This window comes from Somniosus microcephalus, chromosome 18 (genome assembly GCF_052327205.1).
Source record: "Somniosus microcephalus isolate GS21.2 chromosome 18, FLI_Smic_1.0, whole genome shotgun sequence".
NCBI classification, from domain to species: Eukaryota; Metazoa; Chordata; class Chondrichthyes; order Squaliformes; family Somniosidae; genus Somniosus; species Somniosus microcephalus.
In genome coordinates this window covers 25,088,446-25,110,366 of record NC_141004.1, presented here as the reverse complement: position 1 = coordinate 25,110,366, position 21,921 = coordinate 25,088,446, and the positions used below count along the sequence as shown (strand labels likewise).

General features: G+C 43.5%; 1 protein-coding gene across 4 annotated transcripts in view; it reads right to left on the bottom strand.

Annotated features, from left to right (window-relative positions):
• Positions 1 to 12,247: 12,247 nt before the first annotated feature.
• The window catches only part of LOC147105137 (acidic mammalian chitinase-like), a 29,357-nt gene continuing 19,683 nt past the window's right edge, over positions 12,248 to 21,921 (bottom strand). For all 4 annotated transcript variants that reach the window (XM_086011230.1, XM_086011229.1, XM_086011233.1 and 1 more), the window contains 5 exons: positions 20,544 to 20,667; positions 20,225 to 20,407; positions 18,439 to 18,555; positions 14,096 to 14,231; positions 12,248 to 13,006 (listed from right to left, as the gene is read on the bottom strand). In XM_086011230.1, coding sequence (XP_085867356.1) covers positions 12,741 to 13,006; positions 14,096 to 14,231; positions 18,439 to 18,555; positions 20,225 to 20,407; positions 20,544 to 20,667 — 826 coding nt within the window. In that variant the 3' untranslated portion in view covers positions 12,248 to 12,740. The remainder of the gene's footprint in view (positions 13,007 to 14,095; positions 14,232 to 18,438; positions 18,556 to 20,224; positions 20,408 to 20,543; positions 20,668 to 21,921) is intronic.

Genomic DNA, 21,921 nt, shown 5'->3' with positions numbered 1-21,921 from the left:
TACAATATGTAAATCAAAACCACCTTAACCAGGGTGTTTCATGCATTTCTAGCTATCTCAATTGGTTGCATATTTAATCTTATGTCTCTTGTCTTTCATTTGATGTTACTTTTACACAGGCACATGGTTTTTTAATATTCTAAGTTTCTGTTTCCCTGAGTGTTAGTTTTTAACACTTTACTTGGATCATTCCATTGTGTTTCTCCCAAACTCCAGAACTTCTGGAAGTGCCAAACTGCTATTTCAATAGGGCCATTGTTTTAGCATTAACAATCAATTCCCATTTCAAAGCTTGTGTGGTTTTACAGCTTGTGTTATCAAACCTTCCCATCTCAGAAGCCTGCTTGTGTTAATTTGTCAAAATTGGAATACATCTGCTATCATTCATTCCTCAGATTCTACTCCAGCTCCCCAAATTATCAACCACTATATCACTAATTTCCTCTTTCATTTATTTGACAGTTCTAGGATGTGATTCAGCTGGCCCAGGGCCCTTTAATCTTTCAAGTTTTTATAAAACAAATGGAGCATAGGAATTGGCCATTCAGTTCCTTGATCCTGTTCCATCATTCAATTAGATCATGTCTGATCTGTATCTTAACTCGATCTACCCGCCTTGGTTCTGTAACCTTACTACCCTTGCCTAACAAAAATCTATCAATCTCAGTTCTGAAATTTTCAATTGCGTCCCAGCCTCACCAGCTTTTTGGGGGGGAGAGTTCCAGATTTACACTACACTTTGTGTGAAGAAGTGTTTTATGACATCACCCCTGAACAGCCTAGCTCTAATTTTAAGTTTATGCCCCCTTGTTCTGGACTCCCCCACCAGAGGAAATAGTTTCTCTCTATCAACCCGATCAACTCCTTTAATAATCTTAATCACCTCAATAAGATCATCCCTTAATCTTCTTTATTCAAGGGAATACAAGCCTAGTCTATGCAACCTATCCTCGTAATGCAGCACTTTTAGCCCTGGTATCATCCAAGGCCAATATATCGTTCATGAGGGAAAGAGATGTTGATCTCTGGACAATGAAGTTAACAGAATTGTCTACATGATCTATGAGAGCCCAAATCACTCATTTCCCTTTCAGCAATATCCTCTTCCTTCCTCTAACCTATGATCCTTTAACTTATTCCTGACACAGTACTCGGTTTATTTGGTTGTTTATAAAAGTTTGGTTTGTAAGATGTCTTTTAATATTTTAGAGTTACACACTGATGTTTTCCAAGGTCAGCTACTTGTCCTTCTGTGTTACGGTCATACTGGTGCCTCTAATGTTTACCCTGAAGAACTAAATATACTTGTACAACAGAGAGGTCAGAGTGGGAGTGGGGCTTGTCATTTTAATTGTCTGCTCCAATCCCACTCTGACCTCTCTGTCTTCAGCCTCCTACACTGTTCTAATGAAGCTCAACAGAAGCTCAAGGAACAGCACCTCATCTTTTCATTAGGCACTTTACAGCCTTCCGGATTCAACATTGAGTTCAACAATTTCAGATCATAACCACTGCTCCCATTATTTCTGTCAACAGCTGTTGGTAATGATTCTGCTATTGCCATTTACACCTCCTCTAGACCCATCTTTTGTTTCCTTACTTGTCCCATTACCACCTCCTTTTGCCTTGCCCCATCATCCCTTTTGTCATTTAATCTCTCCTGCCTTCCACCCAATCACAGATGCTTATGGAGGGAGGCAGAGCATGCAGGGAGGTCCTCTTCCATTCTGATGGGCGGAAGAGACCTCCCCAGGAGACCAACATAGCCTGGTTGCACACTGCACAGGAGGTTACAAGCATGGATGTCGTCAGGAGTTCTTGGGTGCAGTGCCGCAAACCTTTCAATTTCCTCATTAGATCGGGGAACATTAGTACAAAGCCACACTCACCTTCAGCCTGCTGTGCCTCTCATATCCCCATCACTCTACATTCCTTACCCTACTCATGCCCATCCTTACTCACACCAACTTACCTTGCACCTCCACCCATCCCTCTCTATCTACATTATCTCATCTCCATCTCACTAGCCACCCCTCACACTCACCCTCATTCTAGTGCAATCATACCAAGGGTAGCCACTTGGGTGTTTTATGCAATGTTCATGTAAAGTTTCTGTTAATGTGCTATTAAACACTGAAACCTTTATTTTCAACACTTTGTGTTCTTGGACAGATTTGTGTGTACCTTTGGAAGTGGCTTAGTGAGTTACAGTGAATGGTGAGACATAACGATAGCCCCCCCCCTCCCCCCACCAGTGGCGATGAATGTGAAAGGAATGGCTTGGACATTGTAGGGATGCTTTACGGTGTTGGTGTGGGGTGGTGCCAACCTGGTGCATCATGTGGCAGCCAGGGTGTACAGTGTCAAGTGAAGTAAATGTGGCCATGGAGAGGCTATCCCTGGCCTCCCGGGCAGCAATGTACTCAGGCCTTGTGTCCTGTGCAGCACCAGGTGATTGCGGAGAAGGTTGGTGTTGTTGATAGTGCTGCTGGTTTGCTTGGTGCTGCTGGTGTTGGGGCTGATCGTGGTGAGATTCTGAGGACCAAGGTGAAACAGTATAAACGGTACCCATGCTGATGGAATAGATGGTAGGTGAAGTTGAGATGACAGAAGCGATCTGTCACTGGTGAGAGAGGTTGTTCCAATGAGGTGACACTGGATGGAGAGTTTGCTCCAAACACTTGCAGCTTGCATAAAGCTCAATCTGTGTTCCAAATGGTGTAAGCAATAGCAATATACTTGGAAAGTGAACAGCTGTGATGTGGGAGCTTTTATAGTTCATTTCAAGCTGTCAACTAATCAGCCGTCCTTTGCATCACAGGCTCGCGTACTGCCGCTGCTGCTGGTCGATACGCCACCACTCGGTCCTCCTCCTCATCTCAGGAGGCTATGAACTGAGCCACTTGCTTATCAGGAAGCTGCAAGCCACGATGCTGTGCCATGTTGTGCAGTGCACAGCAGACCACGACCATTCTAGAGACCCTGGCTGCTGAATACTGCAGAGCTCCGCCTGATCTGTCAAGGCATCGGAATCGCATCTTCAGCAAGCCAATGGTTTGCTCGATGATGGACCTGGTCAAAATGTGACTGGCGTTGTTGCGCTCCTCAGCCTCATTAGCTGGCCTCCTGATGGGCGTTATTAGCCACTTCTTCAGGGGGTAGCCCTTATCACCAAGGAGCCATCCGTTAAGTTGGTTTGGCGGATTGAAGAGCAGAAGAACACTAGAGTTCCACAGGATAAAAGGGTCATGGCAACTACCACAGAACTTGGCGCAAACATGCAAAATCTCCTTCTTGTGGTTACACACCAGCTGTACATTGAGGGAGTGGAAGCCCTTGCGGTTGACAAAGATAACTGGATTTTGATGGGGTGCCCTAAGGGCCACATGTGTGCAGTCTATGATGCCCTGCACCATTGGCAAGCCTGCCATATTTGCAAAGCCAACTGAACGTGCGGTTACACTTGCTTGATCCCTTGAGGAGTGGATGTAATTGTGCACCTTTGTGAAAAGGGCATTGGTAACCTGCATGATGCAACTGTGGGCAGCCGACTGGGAGATGCCACTGATGTCTGCTGACGATCCCTGGAAGGAGCCTGAGGCAAAAAAGTTGAGGGAGGTGGTGACTTTGACCGCCACTGGTAAGGGGTATCCACCCGCTCCTCTGGGCTCCAGGTGTTGGTGCAGCAGTGCGCAGATGTCTCCGACAACCTGTCGCGAAACTCCCAGCCTCCTTTGGCACTGCTGTTCAGTCATGTTGAAGTAGCTCAGCCTCTGTCTGTAAACCCTGTCTTGGGGGTATCTCCTGCGGCGCGGTGCAACCCTGCGCTGGCGCCTTCTGGCCTGTGCAGCTTCAGGTGGGTGAGCAGGAGGTTGGCGCTCCTGCTGCTGCTGCTGCTGAGCTGCCTGGTTCTGCTGCTGCCGTGGCTGCTCCTCATCTGAAACTGAGGTCCATGGCGAAAGGAAATAAATGGATCCCATGCTGCTGGCAGATACCTGTTGAGGAAGCGCTCAGTCCAAGCAGGGAGAGGGTCTTCCAAGGAGGTCCCACAGTCTTAAAGGAGGAAAGAGAGGTAGAGAGGCAGAGAGATTTAGAGAGGGAATTCCGGAGCTTAGGGCCCAGGCAACAGAAGGCACGGCCGTCAATGGTTGAGCGATTATAATCAGGGATGCTCAGGAGGGCAGAATTAGAGGAGCGCAGATATCTCAGGCAGTTGTGGGGCTGAAGGAGATTACAGAGAAAGGGAGAGAAATACAGAGCGAAATCAGAAATACACAAAAGGAGTAAAATTGAGAATATAGATAATATGAACATTAAAATAAAGAACAGAATAAGGAAAGTAGAGAGAAAAGGGAAGAAAAGACATGGAGTTGGAGGAAATAAGCTGTTTTTAACATTAATTTTATAGATTAAAGCTTTCCTTATCATTTCAATAGCGTGATGTTTTTTGAAAATCCGTTCTTGGGATGCGGTGACACTGGTGAAGTCACATTTATTGCCCCTCCCTCGTCGCCCTCAGAAGGTGAAACTGGACTTACTCCTTAAACTGCTGCAGTCCGTGTGGTGATGGGGTTCTCGCGCTGGTGTTAGGTCGGAGTTGCTATAATATCAGATGATTCCACATTGTAACAGTGCATGATACTTATTTTCAATTCAATTCATCACATTTTATGAATGTAAATATTGTTCTTGCATCAACGTTATCTGTGCCATTTACTGCTTTAAACAGCAGGAATTTCCCCGCTTAGTTTGTTCCACTCAAGTGTAAGCAAGTTCAATTCTGCCAGCAAGTAGGTATCAGGCACCAGTCGATGGTAGCTGGTATCAGCAGAAGCAAGTTAGGTAAAGCCAGTGAAACTCTAATATAGCAAAGACACACTTGTTGGAGGCCTACCAGCAGGTTTGTTGGTAGGCCTCCTCTTTGATATAGCTGCCATCCTGGTTCTCTGGGCTGGTCTTCTTCATGCTAACTACAGTCTCCCCTCTCTACTTGGTCTTCATGCTCATGGCAAAAGAATGTTTTGCTTCATGCTTGCCTAACTTCACCTGGTGTTCCCCTTGGTATTGTTACCCTAACGTAGGGGTAACCTTGCCCTAATGTGATACATCACTGGGATATATATCATTACTAGGAGCTTATCTGGTACCACCACCTTTGCTCAGGACTGAAATGGTCTCCTCTCGATTATTTCCCAACACTCTGATCTGTATTTATCTAGCATGTTGCCTTGGTGCTTCTCTGGCACGCTACTTTACGTTTACCCAGCACATTAATTGCCATGTGAGACTCACTGTAGCCGCGCTTACCTGGACCTCATCTTTTAAGGGCCTAATGTTTGCTTTGCACCTTTCTGGTGCTCTCGTGTAACTATGTTTTGTGCGAGTGTATGAATCGAGAACAGGAGGGAAAAAACACTTTCTGTCTTCATTTGGAGTCTGCCCACGTAAAGTTTCATCTCGAGACCCCCCTCTTTTAAGAACACTCTTTGGGCTGGATTTTGATACTGGAGGCGTGTAGGAGGCGGGACTACAACTTTTGGGGTTGTAGTCCCGCCTCCATCAAGTTGTGGCCAACCCACGCGATTTTCACTTGATTGACCTTGTTGAGCCCGCCCAGCAGGCCAATTAAGGGCCGCCCGGCAACAGGTGACGTCACAGATTGACATTTCATCTGTCAAGAGCTTTTGACAGATGAAATATCAGCGTTTGACAGCTCTTTGAAGCTGTCAAATACTGACAATCTGTACACTAAGTTAATTCCTTCCTCTCAGGCTGATTTAGAGATCTCTCCAGAACAGAAAGCTGAATGCTGCAACTTTTGACAGCTCGCGGCCATTTTGCTTTCTGTGCCGGTGAGATGAGGGACTCCCGAGACCTGAAGGAAGGAAGGCTGTAAAGGTAAGTAAAGGTAATTAAACTTCTTTAAACATTTTACACACACCAAACACACTTACCTCTGCACTCATGCGCCCATCACTCACCTGAACACCGGACATCTCGAACCCTCCAAGCCCTTCAGCCCGACGGTCCGCCTCGCTAACTTGGTGTGGTTTGGAGCCGTCGGGAATGCCACATTTCAGGAATAAAAATAGGGATTAGGCTAAAAACTGGCTGTTAACTACCTGTTAACAGGCAGTTAATTGGCACTAATCCCCTTCCCGCCTCGGGGAGGCGGCTCCCAGCACAGGTCAGGTATCCGCCTCCTTTGAAACTGGCATGGAGGCGGGTTGGGGGCGGGATGGGTTCGTGCTCCCTGATTTCATGATTTTAACCCCCCACATGCTTCCAATCCCGCCTCCACGGCCCAATGAAAATCCTGCCCTTTGTCTCCAAAAACACTCACTGGTTTACAGTGAAAGATAACAATCTACAGGAAACTTTCGATTAACCGGCCACTAAATAACCGGAAATGTCGGTTAACCGGCAAAATTCAGGAGTCGGTTCAGATAACTTTTTTTTACTTTTAGTTACTTTTTTTTACTCATTTCTGGCTGTGCAAGCGTCTAACTGAAGCTGTTGCTAAGCTACAGAGACGCTTGCAAGCTGTGCTTATTGTTTTGAAGCTGTTGCTAAGCAACAGGGTTTGTTGCTAGATGCGGAGCTCAGAAGCTCCGTATGTTTTAACTATAGCGCTCAATTCTCCGGCAATGTTGATAGACCGGCACCAGCTCGGTCCCGTCTGTGCCAGATACTAGAAAGTTTCCTGTAATTTGAATTGCAAAGAATTGGGTGTTAAGCAAAATGATAAGGCTTTATGTTGTGACATTTTTTTTACTGATTCAAGCTGATTTTGCCATAAATTTGGCAGCAGGTTCATAGTGCAGCACTGAATAATTTGAATTCCGTGCACTCAAGTTGTATCGGTGAGGCCCACCATATAATTTCCTCTATGTTGGAGTTATGCTGTGTGAGGATCAGTGTAATGTTTGATGTTGTCACAATGCCCCAGAAAAAAATGCACGTTAGCATCCCACAACCATATGATGTACGGTGTGAAACTAGATTACGTATGTTGATGCATGAATTCACTGTCTCCCATCACAAACCCTCAGGTCAACAGATTGGCATCATTAAATAGATTTAAGTGTGTTCAGCCCAGTGAAGTGAATCATTTACACATTCTTGGGTATACAGGGCATAATTGCAGATGACACGAAACTCAGAAGTGTAGTTAACAGTGAAGAGGATAGTAATAGACTTCATGAGGAAATGGACAGACTGGGGAAATGGGCAGACACATGGCAGATGAAATTTAACACGGTGTGAAATAATGCATTTTGGTAGGAGGAATGCGGAGAGGCAATATTAACTAAATGGTACAATTTTAAAGGAACAGAGAGACCTGGCGGTTCACATACACAAATCTTTGAAGGTGGCAGGACAAGTTGAGAAGGCTGTTGAAAAAGTATATAGGATCCTTGGCTTCATTAATAGAGGAATAGAGTACAAAAGAACAAAAGTTATGCTAAACCTTTATAGAGCATTGGTTAGGCCACAGCTGGAGTATTGTGTCCAATCTCCTCTTTAGGAAGGATGTCAAGGCCTTAGAGAGGGTGCAGAGAGGATTTACTAGAATAGTACTAGGGATGTACGACTGCAGTTGTGTGGAGAGACTAGAGAAGCTTGGATTGTTCTGCTTAGAGCAGAGAAGGTTAAGGGGAGATTTGATAGAGCTGTTCAAAATCATGAATGAAATAAGCAGAAACTATTTCCAGTGGCAGTAGGGTCAGTAACCAAAGGACACAATTTAAGATAATTGGCAAAAGAACCAGATGTGAGATTAGGTGAATTTTTCTTTACACAGCCAGTTGTTATGATCTGGAATGCACAGCCTGAAATGGTGGAGGAAGCTGATTCAATAATAACATTCAAAAGGGAATTGTATAAACACTTGAAAGAAAATTTTGCAGGGGTATGGGGCAATGGCAGGGGAATCGGACTATTTGGATAGCTCTTTCAAAGAGCTGGCATAGGCTGATGGGCCGAATGGCGTCCTTCCGTGCTGTATGATTCTATGGGGGGGAAATTGGCTAACTCGCGAAAACCCACGCAGCTTAAAGGAAACATTGGTGGCCATATGTTTGACTGTCAGGTTACGTATCTGCAAACCTGATGTCCATCGCGCAATCCTGTTACTGGATACCGTTCCGTCCCGCAACATCCCGGAGAGCAACAGTTCAGTGGGAGTATGAGCAGTGAGGAGGACCACCTCCTGCAAACCAGTAATGTATGCAAACTTGTTAGTAGTCCAGTAGACGGGCAGTAGGTGTCGCTCACATGCACTGTATGTCTGCTCCACAGGTGATAGGCCGTGGGATGCGCATGCTGCAGGAACCAGTCTCCCATGTCTTTCCTGCAAAAGGACCGCTGACAGGGATACATTGTTGGTAGCTACCTCCATGGAGAAGGACTTCCCTGCCTCCGGAGTTTTTTATGCTGGTGCGCCAGCGATGGCCTGTTTAACCTGTACCAGTGCTTGTTCCTGCAAGGGTCCCCATTCCCAGAGAGCTCCTTTCCTAAGTAATGCATACAAGGGGGCCGTTCTGTCCACAAGGTCCTCAATAAACATCCTATGATATCCTACCAACCCGAGGAATCGTTGTAACGATGGGACATTGAGAGATATCGAGGTACACTTTACACCGTCTATCTTACCCTCAGCAATTTTTCTACACCTGTGCGATTGGATAATGCCCAGATAGGTTACAGTGAGTTGTGCTATCTGTGTCTTTTTGGGGAAGAGGCGACCATTGGTGCCACAGCTGAGGAATGACGATTGAATTCTCTGTAATCAATTGTCAAATGCCAGGACCCATCAGGTTTCCGGACCGGCCAGACGGGGGGATTGCAGGTTCTGGCTATCTTACACAACACTACCTGTGTTACCAAGGACTCAAGGACCTGTGCCACCGGTCCCTCTGCTTCCTTCTGGCCCAACATGTAGCCTGTTTGATCCCCCCTCTCAACCTCAAGCAAGTTATTCCTGAGCAGTTGGTTGAGCCGGTGCCCGCACCCTCATGGACCAGATTGACCCTTCGGGTCGGGTGACTACTGTGATGAAATATTCCATTCACCACTGCCTGTGACTGAGATCGGTTTCAGTGTCATTTCCCTTCCCCCAGACCTCATTGTATTGTGTACTGGAATGTGCTGTATTGTATACTGGAATGTGCTGTGTGTAGGGCTCCGCCCATACCTGGCCCCGTTTGTAAGCTAGCTTCAGTCTGGCCTCAGTCTCCAGAAGGAAGACATCTCTCTCTCTCACATGTTACTTTCTAAGTTAATAAAAGCCTTGTTTTTGTTCTGCTAACTTCGAGTCTCGGAATTATTGAGGCACATCAACTACATTCCCTCCAGTGTCCGTATTCCCCCGCCACAGACATTGATTAATCATGTCTAACACAGTATCATGGTTCTGGAGCCAATCCACCTCTAATATGCCATCTGACACCTCGCTGTGTCCCTTTGTCCAAACCACCAGGTGACGGCTGGTCAAGGTGCCCTTGGTCAGACTGCTTTCTACTAACTGGCCTTGGTCCATCCCTCCCCCAAAGCCTCCAGTTCTATATAGTCGAATGTCTGAAGAATATCCACACGCACATGTGGATTGCTCCAGTGTTGGTCAATAGCTTTCGGGAAATACTCTCCATTCTTGCGGTTACATGGGGCCTGCCTCAGGGGTCCGAATGCAACTCACTCACAGACCCCCGTACCGGCGTGGCCACTGACCGTCATGATGGACTTGGGTCATTACTTGGTTCGGGCCCTCTGGCGTACACCCGCCCGTATCTAGCGGGCCCTTCCGGTTGGACCAGCTAGATCACCCTTTTGGGCATTCCTTTGAAAAATGGCCCCTTTTCCCCCAGACCCAACACCCTGGAGCTGAATGAGTCTGGGTTTTAGGGGAATGCTGGATAGGGGGCCTATACTGTAGGCACCTCTCGTAACCCACTTCCAGTTCAGGCACCCCCTTGCCCACTCTCCATTGTGGTTTTCATCGGAGGGATCGTAAATATCATTAATTGCATTCTACTTTTCATGCACGGCCCCGATCAGGTATTGAATCCACTGCTTTACTTCGAACCGATCGTCACCATCACGACTGCGTCCAGGAAAGGCTGCCTAACAGTGATTCCATAATCGGTCTGCAAACACATTCAGGGGCTCACTGGCCTCCTGCTTGCATTCCAACAGGCCTTTTAGGACATTTCGATCGGACACCGATCCCTGGCCAGTAGCTTTCTGTACCGCCTCTTTCACCCCACTCAAGGTCTCAGTGCCTTTCTTAACTGAGGCGGGAAGAGTCTTATACATGTCTGGATGACGTACGTAGAGTACCAATTCACCTGATCCGCCTCATCGCAATTTTGTAGGTCAGCTGCTTACATCTTCCATTGTTAGCTTCAGGGGCATCATCACCCCTTCTCTCCCGAAGCCCAAGCCTCCACTCCCCTCATCCAGGTTGCCCTGTTCTTCCCTTCTATGTTCATATTCCCACTCAGCCCCTGTGAGTTTGGTGCACTCTATTCCACCTACTGAACCTTCCCGTTCCCCAAACCGTCGCCCTAATACAGCGAACATAAGACCCCGTTGTTGCTTCAACTGATCTTTCAATTTCCGAATCTGTTTTTGACACAACTCATGATTGTTTCCCTTTCCAGCAATTTTCTGGTCCTCCACTTGTTGCTTAAGAACATCCTTTCGGCCGGCACCCAGTCCATCGATTTTCCTTTGAGATTGTTCTACCAGCCCTTTCTTTTCTCCCAGCTCTGCCTCACACTGCATCAATTTTCTTATCTTATCACTAAACACAATCCGTAAATAAGATAGTGACCCGGACAGAGACTCGCAATGCAGTTCTTTGTCCTCCAACTTCTTCTCAACCTTGCTCAACCTACTCTTCTTATCTCCGTCACTTCTTTTTGTCCTTCCAGTTCTTCTTTTAATTTGGCTATTATATGCGTTTGCCACATGGCTTTCCAATCGCACTGTTTAATTTCTGTTTTTTCGTAACCTCTAGTGTAATTCCACATCTGTCCCAGACTGTCTACTTCAGATACTAATGATTTGCATGCACCTAACTTGTTCACATATTTCTAAATAACACTGAGTAACTCTTCCACCATGGTGCCTACCTCCTGTACTCAAATTTTGACTGAGAGACCATCCTCGAAACTCAATTAAATGATTCCTCATGGTTCAGGCTCGAGCATATGGTCCAAATGCCAGTTTATTACTCAGACTTCAATGGTATAATAACCATTATGTTTACACAATGGACTAACACAACCTGGTTTCCTGCAGACCCGAGGTGATCAAGCTTGGCTTCCATAGGTGTTGGACTTGCTAGTGTCCCGTGAGCTCCAACTACAGGTTGGCTGGTCCCGGTTCTTATGTATCCCTCTTTACCCATCTGTCACATGTCCACAGACCTTCCATGCATCCTTAAATGACCCTCCCCTTTAATATCACATAATGCCCAAAATGTATATTGAATTGAGGTTCCTTCTCACCAAACCTCCAGACTTTGATATAATGGCCATCTTGATAGTTTAACTGCTGATCAATTTCACCTGATGTTTCTTGCTTGACATTACAAAGGAACAGGAGAAGCCCTGGACCATCCCACATAGTTAAGGTGATTACAGGCTGGTCTATTCATCAGTTTTCTGCCCCTCCATTGTTCCAGCTAACCTCCGATATTAACACATATCCTTATCTGACCAAGACGTGATTAATTTTGATGGGACACTTGGCATGAAGCAAATTCTAACAGAAACATGCATTTCAAACCTTTACACAAACTCAAATCACAGCACTCTGATATCTACAGCGATTCCTGCACTTCACAGGGAAAATATTTTTGGGTTAGCCACAGGAAGTAACTGAGTTTTGGTATCCTGCTTTCTACCAACTTTAATCCTGTTTCCACAATTAAAAATGATATAAATCATTTATATAGTGGACTGATTACGTATTTGGGGCACAGGCACTGATAGTGGAGGGTTGTGGGGGGGGGGGGGGGAGGATTTTAATTGCCAGCAAGTTTCAGTTAGATTAGAACCTGCCTGTGGCAAAATGCGGCTACATTATGTTGATGCTGCTTCCTCTTGTCTGTGTCGGACATGGGCACAAGGTACAGAGTGTTGTGCTTGTGTATTCATCCACCCCTCCACCTGAAAGTTTCTGTGTGGGTGCAAGTAAATATGAGACAAAGGGAATTAAAAATCCAAAACAGAATAGCAGAAAATGTTCAATCCAAGATCTCTTCTCATTTTATGTTGTTTTGTGCTGAACGAAAGCGAAATGTTATAGAGAGAGCAAAGGAATACAGGGAAAATAAGACAGCGTTAACAAATCAAGCAGGGTCATTGTTTACTGTGTCCAGAGGCTGATTATAAAATCACACAATATCATGCTCACGTTCTTTGTTGACGCCATTGCACCTGTTTCCATTGACAAATAGTCAAACTATTCACTTCTCTGTGATTCTCTGCTATTTACCTTTTAGAACATCTTTCCTCATAAACAAGTTATTTATCACAACAATCAGTTTAATAAAATGAAAATACAGCCGTGGTTACTAACAGCACAATCTTACACTACCACATTGAATTCTGGTAAATATAATGACAGACTAACACATTATCAAATTCATTTTCATTTTACGTGCTCTAATTTTTCATTTATATTTTGAGGCAAGATTTTGCAATCAAATCTATTTATTAACTTTACATTAATTAAGGCCAATTGCAACAATGACAATTTTCATCAAAGATCAAATTATCAGGACAACTCATATGGTAAGTTTGTCCGCCAACACAATTGTAAAATTTACTACGATCATTTGGGTCAACATATAACCCATTAGGCTTGCCTTGGCACCATTTGTTCAAATCAGAATCACTGGTTGTAGGAAAGGTGGTTGCAGTAAAGGTGATTGGAGTAATGGTATTCACAGTGCTGGTCATACTTGGTGATGCTGCAGTTGTTGATGGCCCAGTTTCTGTCAAACAAAATGTGAATAGTATTTTAATGCTTTGGATTTGATTAAGTTGATTAAGATTTTCATTCTCTGGTTATACTCAGTTGCCTCCACACATAATTACATTGTGACAACAGGACCAGTGGGCACAAAGTATGAGAATGCAAATTTAGGCCTGATATCAGGAAGTTCTCCTTCACAACAACTCACACTTACATAGCACCTTGAATGCAAAACGCGCTGCACAGAGGTGGAAAAGGATATTGAGCAGCAGTAGGATAAAAATTGTGGAGGTGACTGAAGCCATGACCGAAGAGGAAGGATTTGAGGAGGTTCTGTCGGGGGACGAGGTGAAGAAGGTTATAGGAACAGAGCTCCAGAGTGTAGGGCCAAGACAGTTGAAGACTCTGGCATTGTAGGTGGAGTGGAGGAAGGGATAAAACAGAGACTAGAGCTGGAAGATTACAGCAAGCATGTTAGCACGTAGGCCTGAAGGAGGTTGCAGAGGAAGAATGGGTTGAGGCCGTGGAGGGATTTGTAAATCAGGTTGAGAACTTTGCTTTTGCATTTGACCTACGAGCACCTCCTCCCAAGGTAACTTAAACCATCATTTGTAATTTTAAATCTTACATATTTAGAGAACTTGACATTGCCATTATTTGTGTAACATTTAACTTTATAATACTACTCAATCTCACATGGAATGTCAAAAAATTTCATCATTTTCATAAAATACTTTTGTTTTATATTATTAATTATAGTAAAATAGCAAAACGTATGGCAAATTGGGAAGCAGAGAAGTAGAGTTTGTTGGTGCACAGGAGTTTCTCCACAGTGTAGGCCAGGCACTGAGATGCAGAACTGAGGCGTGACAGCGCCACCACTGATGGGAGTGTGTAATTACAGCCCGAAAAGTTTATCGAGGCAGTTTCCATCAGAAATGTGGACAGAGGAATTTAGAATGGAAAATGTAGGCACAAGCGTGACAACAAGAAGTGAGGCTTCGTACACAGGAAGTGCATGCAGACATAAGGTTTGTTAACATATTATAGATTGTAGCAATAGGATGCAGTTTAATTTGTTGGATTACATATAATAATTCATCCAAACCATTATTCTGAAGGAGGGACTTCAATGTGTTGATCAAAGGGTAAACTCCTTTGTTACATTTACTTCCACTGAAATCATCCAGATCCAAAGCCCACACCATGGCACCTCCAAAGTTGTTATCCTTCAGCCACTGAACCTACAGTGAAAAAATAGAAAAAAAATTAAAAAGTGCATTTTGTTAAATGAAATTGGCATTTTATTGAAAACCTAATGCTTTTTCTTCTAAAAAATGTTCTACTAGATATATTGTCTATGATATCCCTCTCCTACACCTCTGAGGAATACTCAGTTCCCAAACATACAGGAGAGGTAAAAGGAAGGAGACCCATGGGACATTTACATTGCTTTGAGCTTTCTGGGGAAGAGGAACAGGTGCAGGCATCGTAATGCCATGGAAATGAGGCGTTGGGGACAAGCAATGCCTCTAAACACAGCATCATTAGTGGGATGCCTGTAGAAACTGTCACGAGCCCTCACATCTGGTCCCCCTCAGATTGGAGGGTCTGAGAGGGCAGGCAGTGAGGCAAGGAAAGCCTAAGAAGGTACGATGCCTTTCTTTCTAACATGGGTCCATTGAACTGTTGATTCAGGTCAGGCTGGATTCAGGTCAGGTGGGGCAGAGTGCATTTTGGGTGTGTTGTGGTCAGGATTGCAGCGAGGAGAGGAATATCGTTGCCATCGTTTCCAGACTTATTCTTTTACATCAGCATGTTTTTCCAAGATTATTGCAGCCTGTTTGTATTGTACTATTTTTTTTCTATCAGAACTCTTATAATACCTTGAAATAAGGTTTTTCCCACTTGACTATATTTATTGTTACTCCAGTGAATAATGGCATAGGGCATTCTTCTGTTCAAAACAAATCCATTATATTGTGCTTAATCTCAGTTACATAGTCTTCTTTACACATGTGCTCCAGCTCTTACATCCTCAGTGTTTCTGTTAATCATCCAGGATGCTATCCTGTTGCTCATAGCCTATCACAATGATGGTCTGCAAAACCTGTATTTGTATCCAATTCAAAATATGGAATGGATTCATCTGAGAACATGGATTATGGAATGGGTCTGTCACATCACCTGGGGTGTGGAATGGATCTATCATGGAGCATGGAATGAACGTGTATAACTGCAAGAGTTAGCAACTCCTGGATGTTCCTTACTTGTAGTGTTGATGCTAAAGTGACCCCTCTTATGTGCCTATCTGCTGGTGTTGCAACTTTAATTTGAATTTACTTTTATTGCCGTGATCAGAACAGATCGTTAGCTGTAAGTTACACTGACTAAGTTAAAGGCAGCAGTTTTCATATTTAGGTCATGTTTAAAATATTTGAGCATGTCCTATGTTAGGAGAAATACTATCATAACATACTGTGGCACATGATCCCATACAGAGTGAGACCTGTCAGAATTGGACAACATTCAGAATTGTGTGGGTAATCCCTTTCACCAGGTGAAACCTATTTCATTCAACATCTACTATAACCTAGGAATAGTATCTTTGCTCCCTATTTTGCAGTGCCTAAATGATACTACACAATCAGTGATTTTTAAAAAATATGAACAAAATTACAAACAGTTTCCAAGCTGATGATTGAAAAAACCTCCAGTGATTTACTTTTATTAATAAAATTATCTTATTGTGGTCTGTGTAGATCTGTGCTGTTATTGAACTGCAAACTAGAATCAGTTTGGGTGGAGCTAAGAAACAGCAAGGGGCAGAAAACATTGGTGGGAGTTGTTTATAGGCCCCCAAACAGTAGTTGTAATGTAGGGCAGAGTATAAATCAGGAAATTAGAGGCACATGTAACAAGGGTAATACAGTAATCATGGGGGACTTTAATCTACATATAGACTGGGCTAACCAAATTTGCAGTAATGGTGTGGAGGGTGAATTCATGGAATTTATGCAAGATAGTTTTCTAGATCAGTATGTTGAGGATCCAACTAGGGAACAGACTATTTTAGATGTAGTATTGTGCAATGAGAAACGGGCCTTTAGGGAAGAGTGACCATAATATGATAGAACTTTATATTGAGTTTGAAAGTGACTTAGTTAAATCTGAAACTAGGGTCTTAAATCTAAACAAAGCAAACTACGTAGGTATGAGGGGCGAGTTGGCTATAGTAGATTGGGAAACTACATTAAAAGGTATGACAGTGGACAAGCAATAGCTAGCATTTAAAGAATTAATACATAATTAACAACAAATATACATTCATTAAGGCTCAAAACCCCACAGGAAAATTGGTCCAACCGATGCTAACAAGAGAATTTAAAGTTAAAGATAGTATTACATTAAAGGTAGAGGCTTACTGCTGCCAAAAAGAGTAATAAGCCTGAGGATTGTGAGTATTTTAGAATTCAGCAAAGGAGGACCAAGAAATTGATAAAGAAATGGAAAATAGAATGAGAGTAAACTAGCGAGAGACATAAAGACAGACTGTAAAAGCTTCTATAGGTATATAAAAAGGAAAAGATTAGCGAAAGTAAATGTGGGTCCCTTACAGGCTGAGACAGGAGAAATTATAACGGGGAATAAGGAAATGGCAGAGAAATTAAACAAATACTGTGTCTATCTTCACAGAAGAAGACGCAAAAAATTTCCCGGAAATAGTGGAGAACCAAGGGTCTAGCGAGAATGAGAAACTGAAAGAAATTAGTATTAGTAAAAACATAGTGCTGGAGAAATTAATGGGACTGAAAGCCCATAAATCCCCTGGACCTGATGGCCTACATCCTAGGGTTTTGAAAGAGTTGGCTACAGAGATAGTGGATGCATTGGTTTCATTTTCTAAAATTCCATAGATTCTAGAACGGTTCCCGTGGATTGGAAGGTAGCAAATGTAACCCCACTATTTAAGAAAGGAGGGAGAGAGAAAACGGGGAACAACAGACCAGTTAGCCTGACATCAGTAGCACGGAAAATGCTAGAATCTATTATTAAGGACATGGTAATAGGGCTGTTAAAATATAATAATAGGATTGGGCAGTCAACACAGATTTATGAAAGGGAAATCATGTTTGATGAATCTGTTAGAGTTCTTTGAGGTTGCAACTAGCAGAATAGATAAAGGGCAGCCAGTGGAAGTGTTGTATTGGATTTTCAGAAGGCATTCGATAAGGTACCACACAAGAGGTAATTAAACAAAATTAGGGCTCATGGGATTGGGGTTAATATACTAGCATGGATTGAGGATTGGTTAACGGACAAAAAACAGAAAGTAGGAATAAGCGGGTCATTTTCGGGTTGGCAGGCTGTAATTAGTGGGGTACTGCAAGGATCAGTGCTTGGGCCTCAGCTGTTCACAATCTACATCAATGATTTGGATGAGGGGACCAAATCTAATATATCCAACTTTGCTGATGATTCAAAGCTGGGTGGGAATGTAAGTTGTGAGGAGGATGCAAGGTGGCTTCAAGGGGATATAGACAGGCTAAGTGAGTGGGCAAGAACATGGCAAATGGAATAGAATGTGGAGAAATGTGAAGTTATCCACTTTGGTAGGATAAATAGAAAAGCAGAGTATTTTTTAAATGGTGAGAGATTGGGAAATGTTGGTGTTCAGAGGGACCTGGGTGTCCTTGTATACGAATCACTGAAAGTTAACATGCAGGTACAGCAAGCAATTAGGAAAGTAAATGGTGTGTTGGCCTTTATTACAAGAGGATTTGAGTATAAGAGTAAAGACATCTTACTGCAATTATATAGGGCCCTGGTGAGACCACACCTGGAGTATTGTGTACAGTTTTGGTCTCAATACCTAAGGAAGGATATACTTGCCATAGAGGGAGTGCAACAAAGGTTCACCAGACTGGTTCCTGGGATGGGGGGATTGTCCTTTGAGGAGAGATTGAGTGGACTAGGCCTATATTCTCTAGAATTTAGAAGAATGAGAGGTGATCTCATTGAAACATACAAAATTCTTACAGGGCTTGACAGGGTAGATGCAGGGAGGATGTTTCCCTGGCTGGGGAGTCTAGAACCAGGGGTCACCGTCTCAGAATAAGGGGTCGGTCATTTAGGACTGAGATGAGGAGAAATTTCTTCACTCAGGGGGTGATGAATCTTTGGAATTCTCTACCCCAGAGGGCTGTGGAGGCTCAGTCGTTGAGTATATTCAAGATAGAGATCGATAGATTTTTGAATATTAAGGGAATCAAGGGATATGGGGATAGTGCAGGAAAGTGGAGACAAGGTAGAGAAGATCAGCCATGATCTTACTGAATGGCAGAGCAGGCTCGAAGGGCCAAATGGCCTACTCCTGCTCCTATTTCTTATGTTCTTATGAATACTTCTGGCATGTGTGTGAAATTATGGAAATAAATTTATAGCACATACTTTGAGCGTAAAGCTCTGCCGATCGTCATATCCAACCCATTGATTACCCTTGAATGCATAAGGAACCTTCTGGTCTTCAATTAATTGTTTGGTCGCAGTTTTCAAAAATGTACAGATCTGTCAATCAAAATCAATAAGTATTGTTAACATCTCAGACAAATTAATCTCGTTGTCCCATAGTTGCAGTCCCATTTATAATCAGTATTAAGTCAACTCCCATTGTTAATCAATAAAAGATATTTAACTAACAGAAAAAGAATGTTGAAATTTTATCAGGAATGAGATTCTGTCTCAAAAAAAGAGATTACATTTTACATTAAAGGGATATGAATATTTAATGGGTGTGGGATTGTCTTTTTAATGCTAACAGTGAGGATCAATCACAAAGGGATGGGGGATTTATCATCTCAGCAAGTTTTTTTAAAGGGGAAATAGTGCAGTTTTTGAATGATCGTAGCTCTGTATGATAGAAAAAATATAATTTTTCTCCTTTTGTAATAAATATCATACACACAGATATGATATTTACTTTATTATCATGTGCTCTGTAGAATATGAAAACATAAGTGGAATGAGATGGGAAGGACCGAAATGTGACCTGTGCTGTTTATTGGTTTGTATGGAGATACGAGGGCTAATTTTCTGATTGCACACATCTGGCGGAGACCATCAGCAGATGGGGAAACTGTGGCCTTGCTCCCCTTAATGGTCTGTCAATTAATTTTGGAAAATCAGCCAAAGTTTAAAAAATTTCATGCAGTACTTTTTTTTAACATCTATAGCCCTTTGGGTGTCTGCTTGTCTCCGTTGGTGACACTCTCAGCCCAGAGTCAGCAGGCTGTGGGTTCCATGTCAGGACCTAAGCACATAATGAAGGCTGAAACTCTCGGGCATTCCTGAGAGAGTGCCCTGTTGTTGGAAATGCTGCCCTTTAATGAGATGTTAAACTAAATTCCCAGCTGCCTGTTCTGTTGGTAAAGATCATTTGGCATAGTTTGAAAAAGAGCAGGGAGTTACTGTCATGTCATGGCCCAACATTCCTCACTGAAACCGATTAACTGGGCATTCACGTCATTGCTTTTTGTGGGATCCTGCTGTATGCTAAATGAGAAATCATTGTGGACTTCAGGAAGTCCAAAGGCGGAAGTCACACCCCCATCCACATCCATGGGGCTGTGGTGGAAAGGGTGGACAGCTTTAAGTTCCTCGGAGTCCACATCACGGAAGACCTCTCCTGGTCCCTCAACACCTCCTCTCTGGTGAAGAAGGCCCAGCAGCGCCTATATTTCCTAAGGAGGCTGAAGGGATGTAACCTGTCACCCCTGATCCTCTCTAACTTTTACCGCTGCACTATAGAGAGCATCCTGACAAACTGTATCACAGTATGGTATGGCAGCTGTAGCTACTATGACCGGAAAGCCCTGCAGCGGGTAGTCAAAACTGCCCAACGCATTACCGGCACTCGGCTACCGACCATAGAGCACATATACCAGAAACGCTGTTTACGGAGGTCACGGTCCATCATCAAAGACCCTACCCACCCCAGCCACAGTCTGTTCGCCCTCCTGCCATCTGGGAGACGCTACAGATGCATTCGCACCCGTATAAATGGCCGTTTATGCCATTTCGCTGGGGTTTCCATGGAAGGTACGGTGGGAGGTCGGGGAACCACCAAGGAAATTCTACCCCTATGTTTTTAAAGAATTTAATCCTGATCACTTTCTATTTAAGATAAACTTTAGAGATATATCATGTGATAAATTAATAACATTTTCAGCATAATCACCTCATAGTAGGCCCAGAATCCAGGCTCCCTGGTGAATTGGCCAGCTTGGCCAGGACCAGAGATTGGAGCACCAACACCTGTTGCGGAGGTGCGGAGGGTGAAGCTACGTCCATATGTTGGGAATCCAACAATGAGTTTCTCTGCTGGGGCACCATTGTCTCTCCAGTATTTTACAGCAGAGTCCTGCAAGATAATTTAGCTTGATATTTTTATTGAGCTTTTACAAACTAAAGACCTGTTATTAAAACATATTGGTAAAATATTACAGCTGTAATGAAAAAGATAAAACATAGAAGTCACGTTTTACAAACGTACTTACAACATTGAAGTAAATAAATACGCCTTGGTCGTGAGAGCCACGATACAGAGGGCTATTGTGTCCAGTAACCTGCTCCCAAGATCCATGAAAATCATATGTCATCACAGAGATAAAGTCTAGATATCTGTTAAAAAAAGTTACTACATGTAGCATTACAATACAAACTTCATTTTAATAGCGATTTATAATAGTCATTGTAATAGTGTGAGCATATTTTCGAAACCAAATCTGGGAACACACGGGCAATATTCCCCCGCAATTTTTTTTGGGTGCGCGGCCCCTTTAACAAGCTGCGCGGCCCATTCACAGTTTCGCGCATGCGCAAAATTTCACTTTGGAAAAGCCGGTCCCGAGATTAGATACACTGAATCACAAATTGTGTGTGTGTTCTGGCAATACTGCTGTACCAGCTACTGGTCCCCGAATACCCTCAATTTTAATTTCTCAATTTTAAATCTGTTCCCAAGACTCTGAGATTTTCCATGAAACACCCTCTGTCTCAGAAGATTCACAAACCTCTTCCCAGTGGGAGAATTTAGATCTTGCCTTGCCTATTCAATAAAAAAAACCACGATGCAGTAAACTGGTAAAGTAAATCAAACCCACTCACCCGCCACCCCTTTGTCTTCTCCCGTGTATTTAAAGGTCCCGCCCTCCGCCCAGTCACCATTGGATGAAACACTGATCAGGTAACTCAACCCCCTACAGTGCAGTGTGGCCAGAGCTATAGATAGGGCCCTTTCTCAGCCCCACTGCATCATGGGAAGGCCAGACCGCCATTGATGCCTCTATTCAACCCGCTCCAGGAATGCGTTCCTGACCTCAAACAGGCCGAGAATCTCTGAGAAACTGTTTTCTGTGCATTAGCATTGGGAAAAAAATCAAAAACTCAGTATCAGGATGAGATTTTTAAACAGGGGGCTCTTGTTTACCTGGGGACTCATTCCCAAATTCGGGGACAGTCCCTGGAAAACGGTGTGTCTGGTCAGCCTACATTGTAAGTACTGATGGTGGAAAGGTTTGCATCCTATCTTTGACTATTATGCCTGGGGCAACTCTTGATGACTGAGTTTCTTTATTTCTCAGCCAAGCCACTAGATGGCAGTGCTCACTAGTTTGGAGAATAATATCTCGGACAATGGGAAAGGTCAAACGGCCTCATGTTCCACAAAGTCAAAGAGGTCCGTGAAATTAGGAAGCTGAGCAGAAAGAATAAATCAGAACCAAAATAAAAATAACAAATATTATTCCTTGTAGTAGACAGAATGTTGTGTTATTTCTATAGGTGGTTTGTGTTAAACTTCAGTTAGGGATGTGTCTCTGGTGCTGCTTGTTGCCAGCAGTAATGGAAGTATCATTGAAACAGGCCACTTGCTTG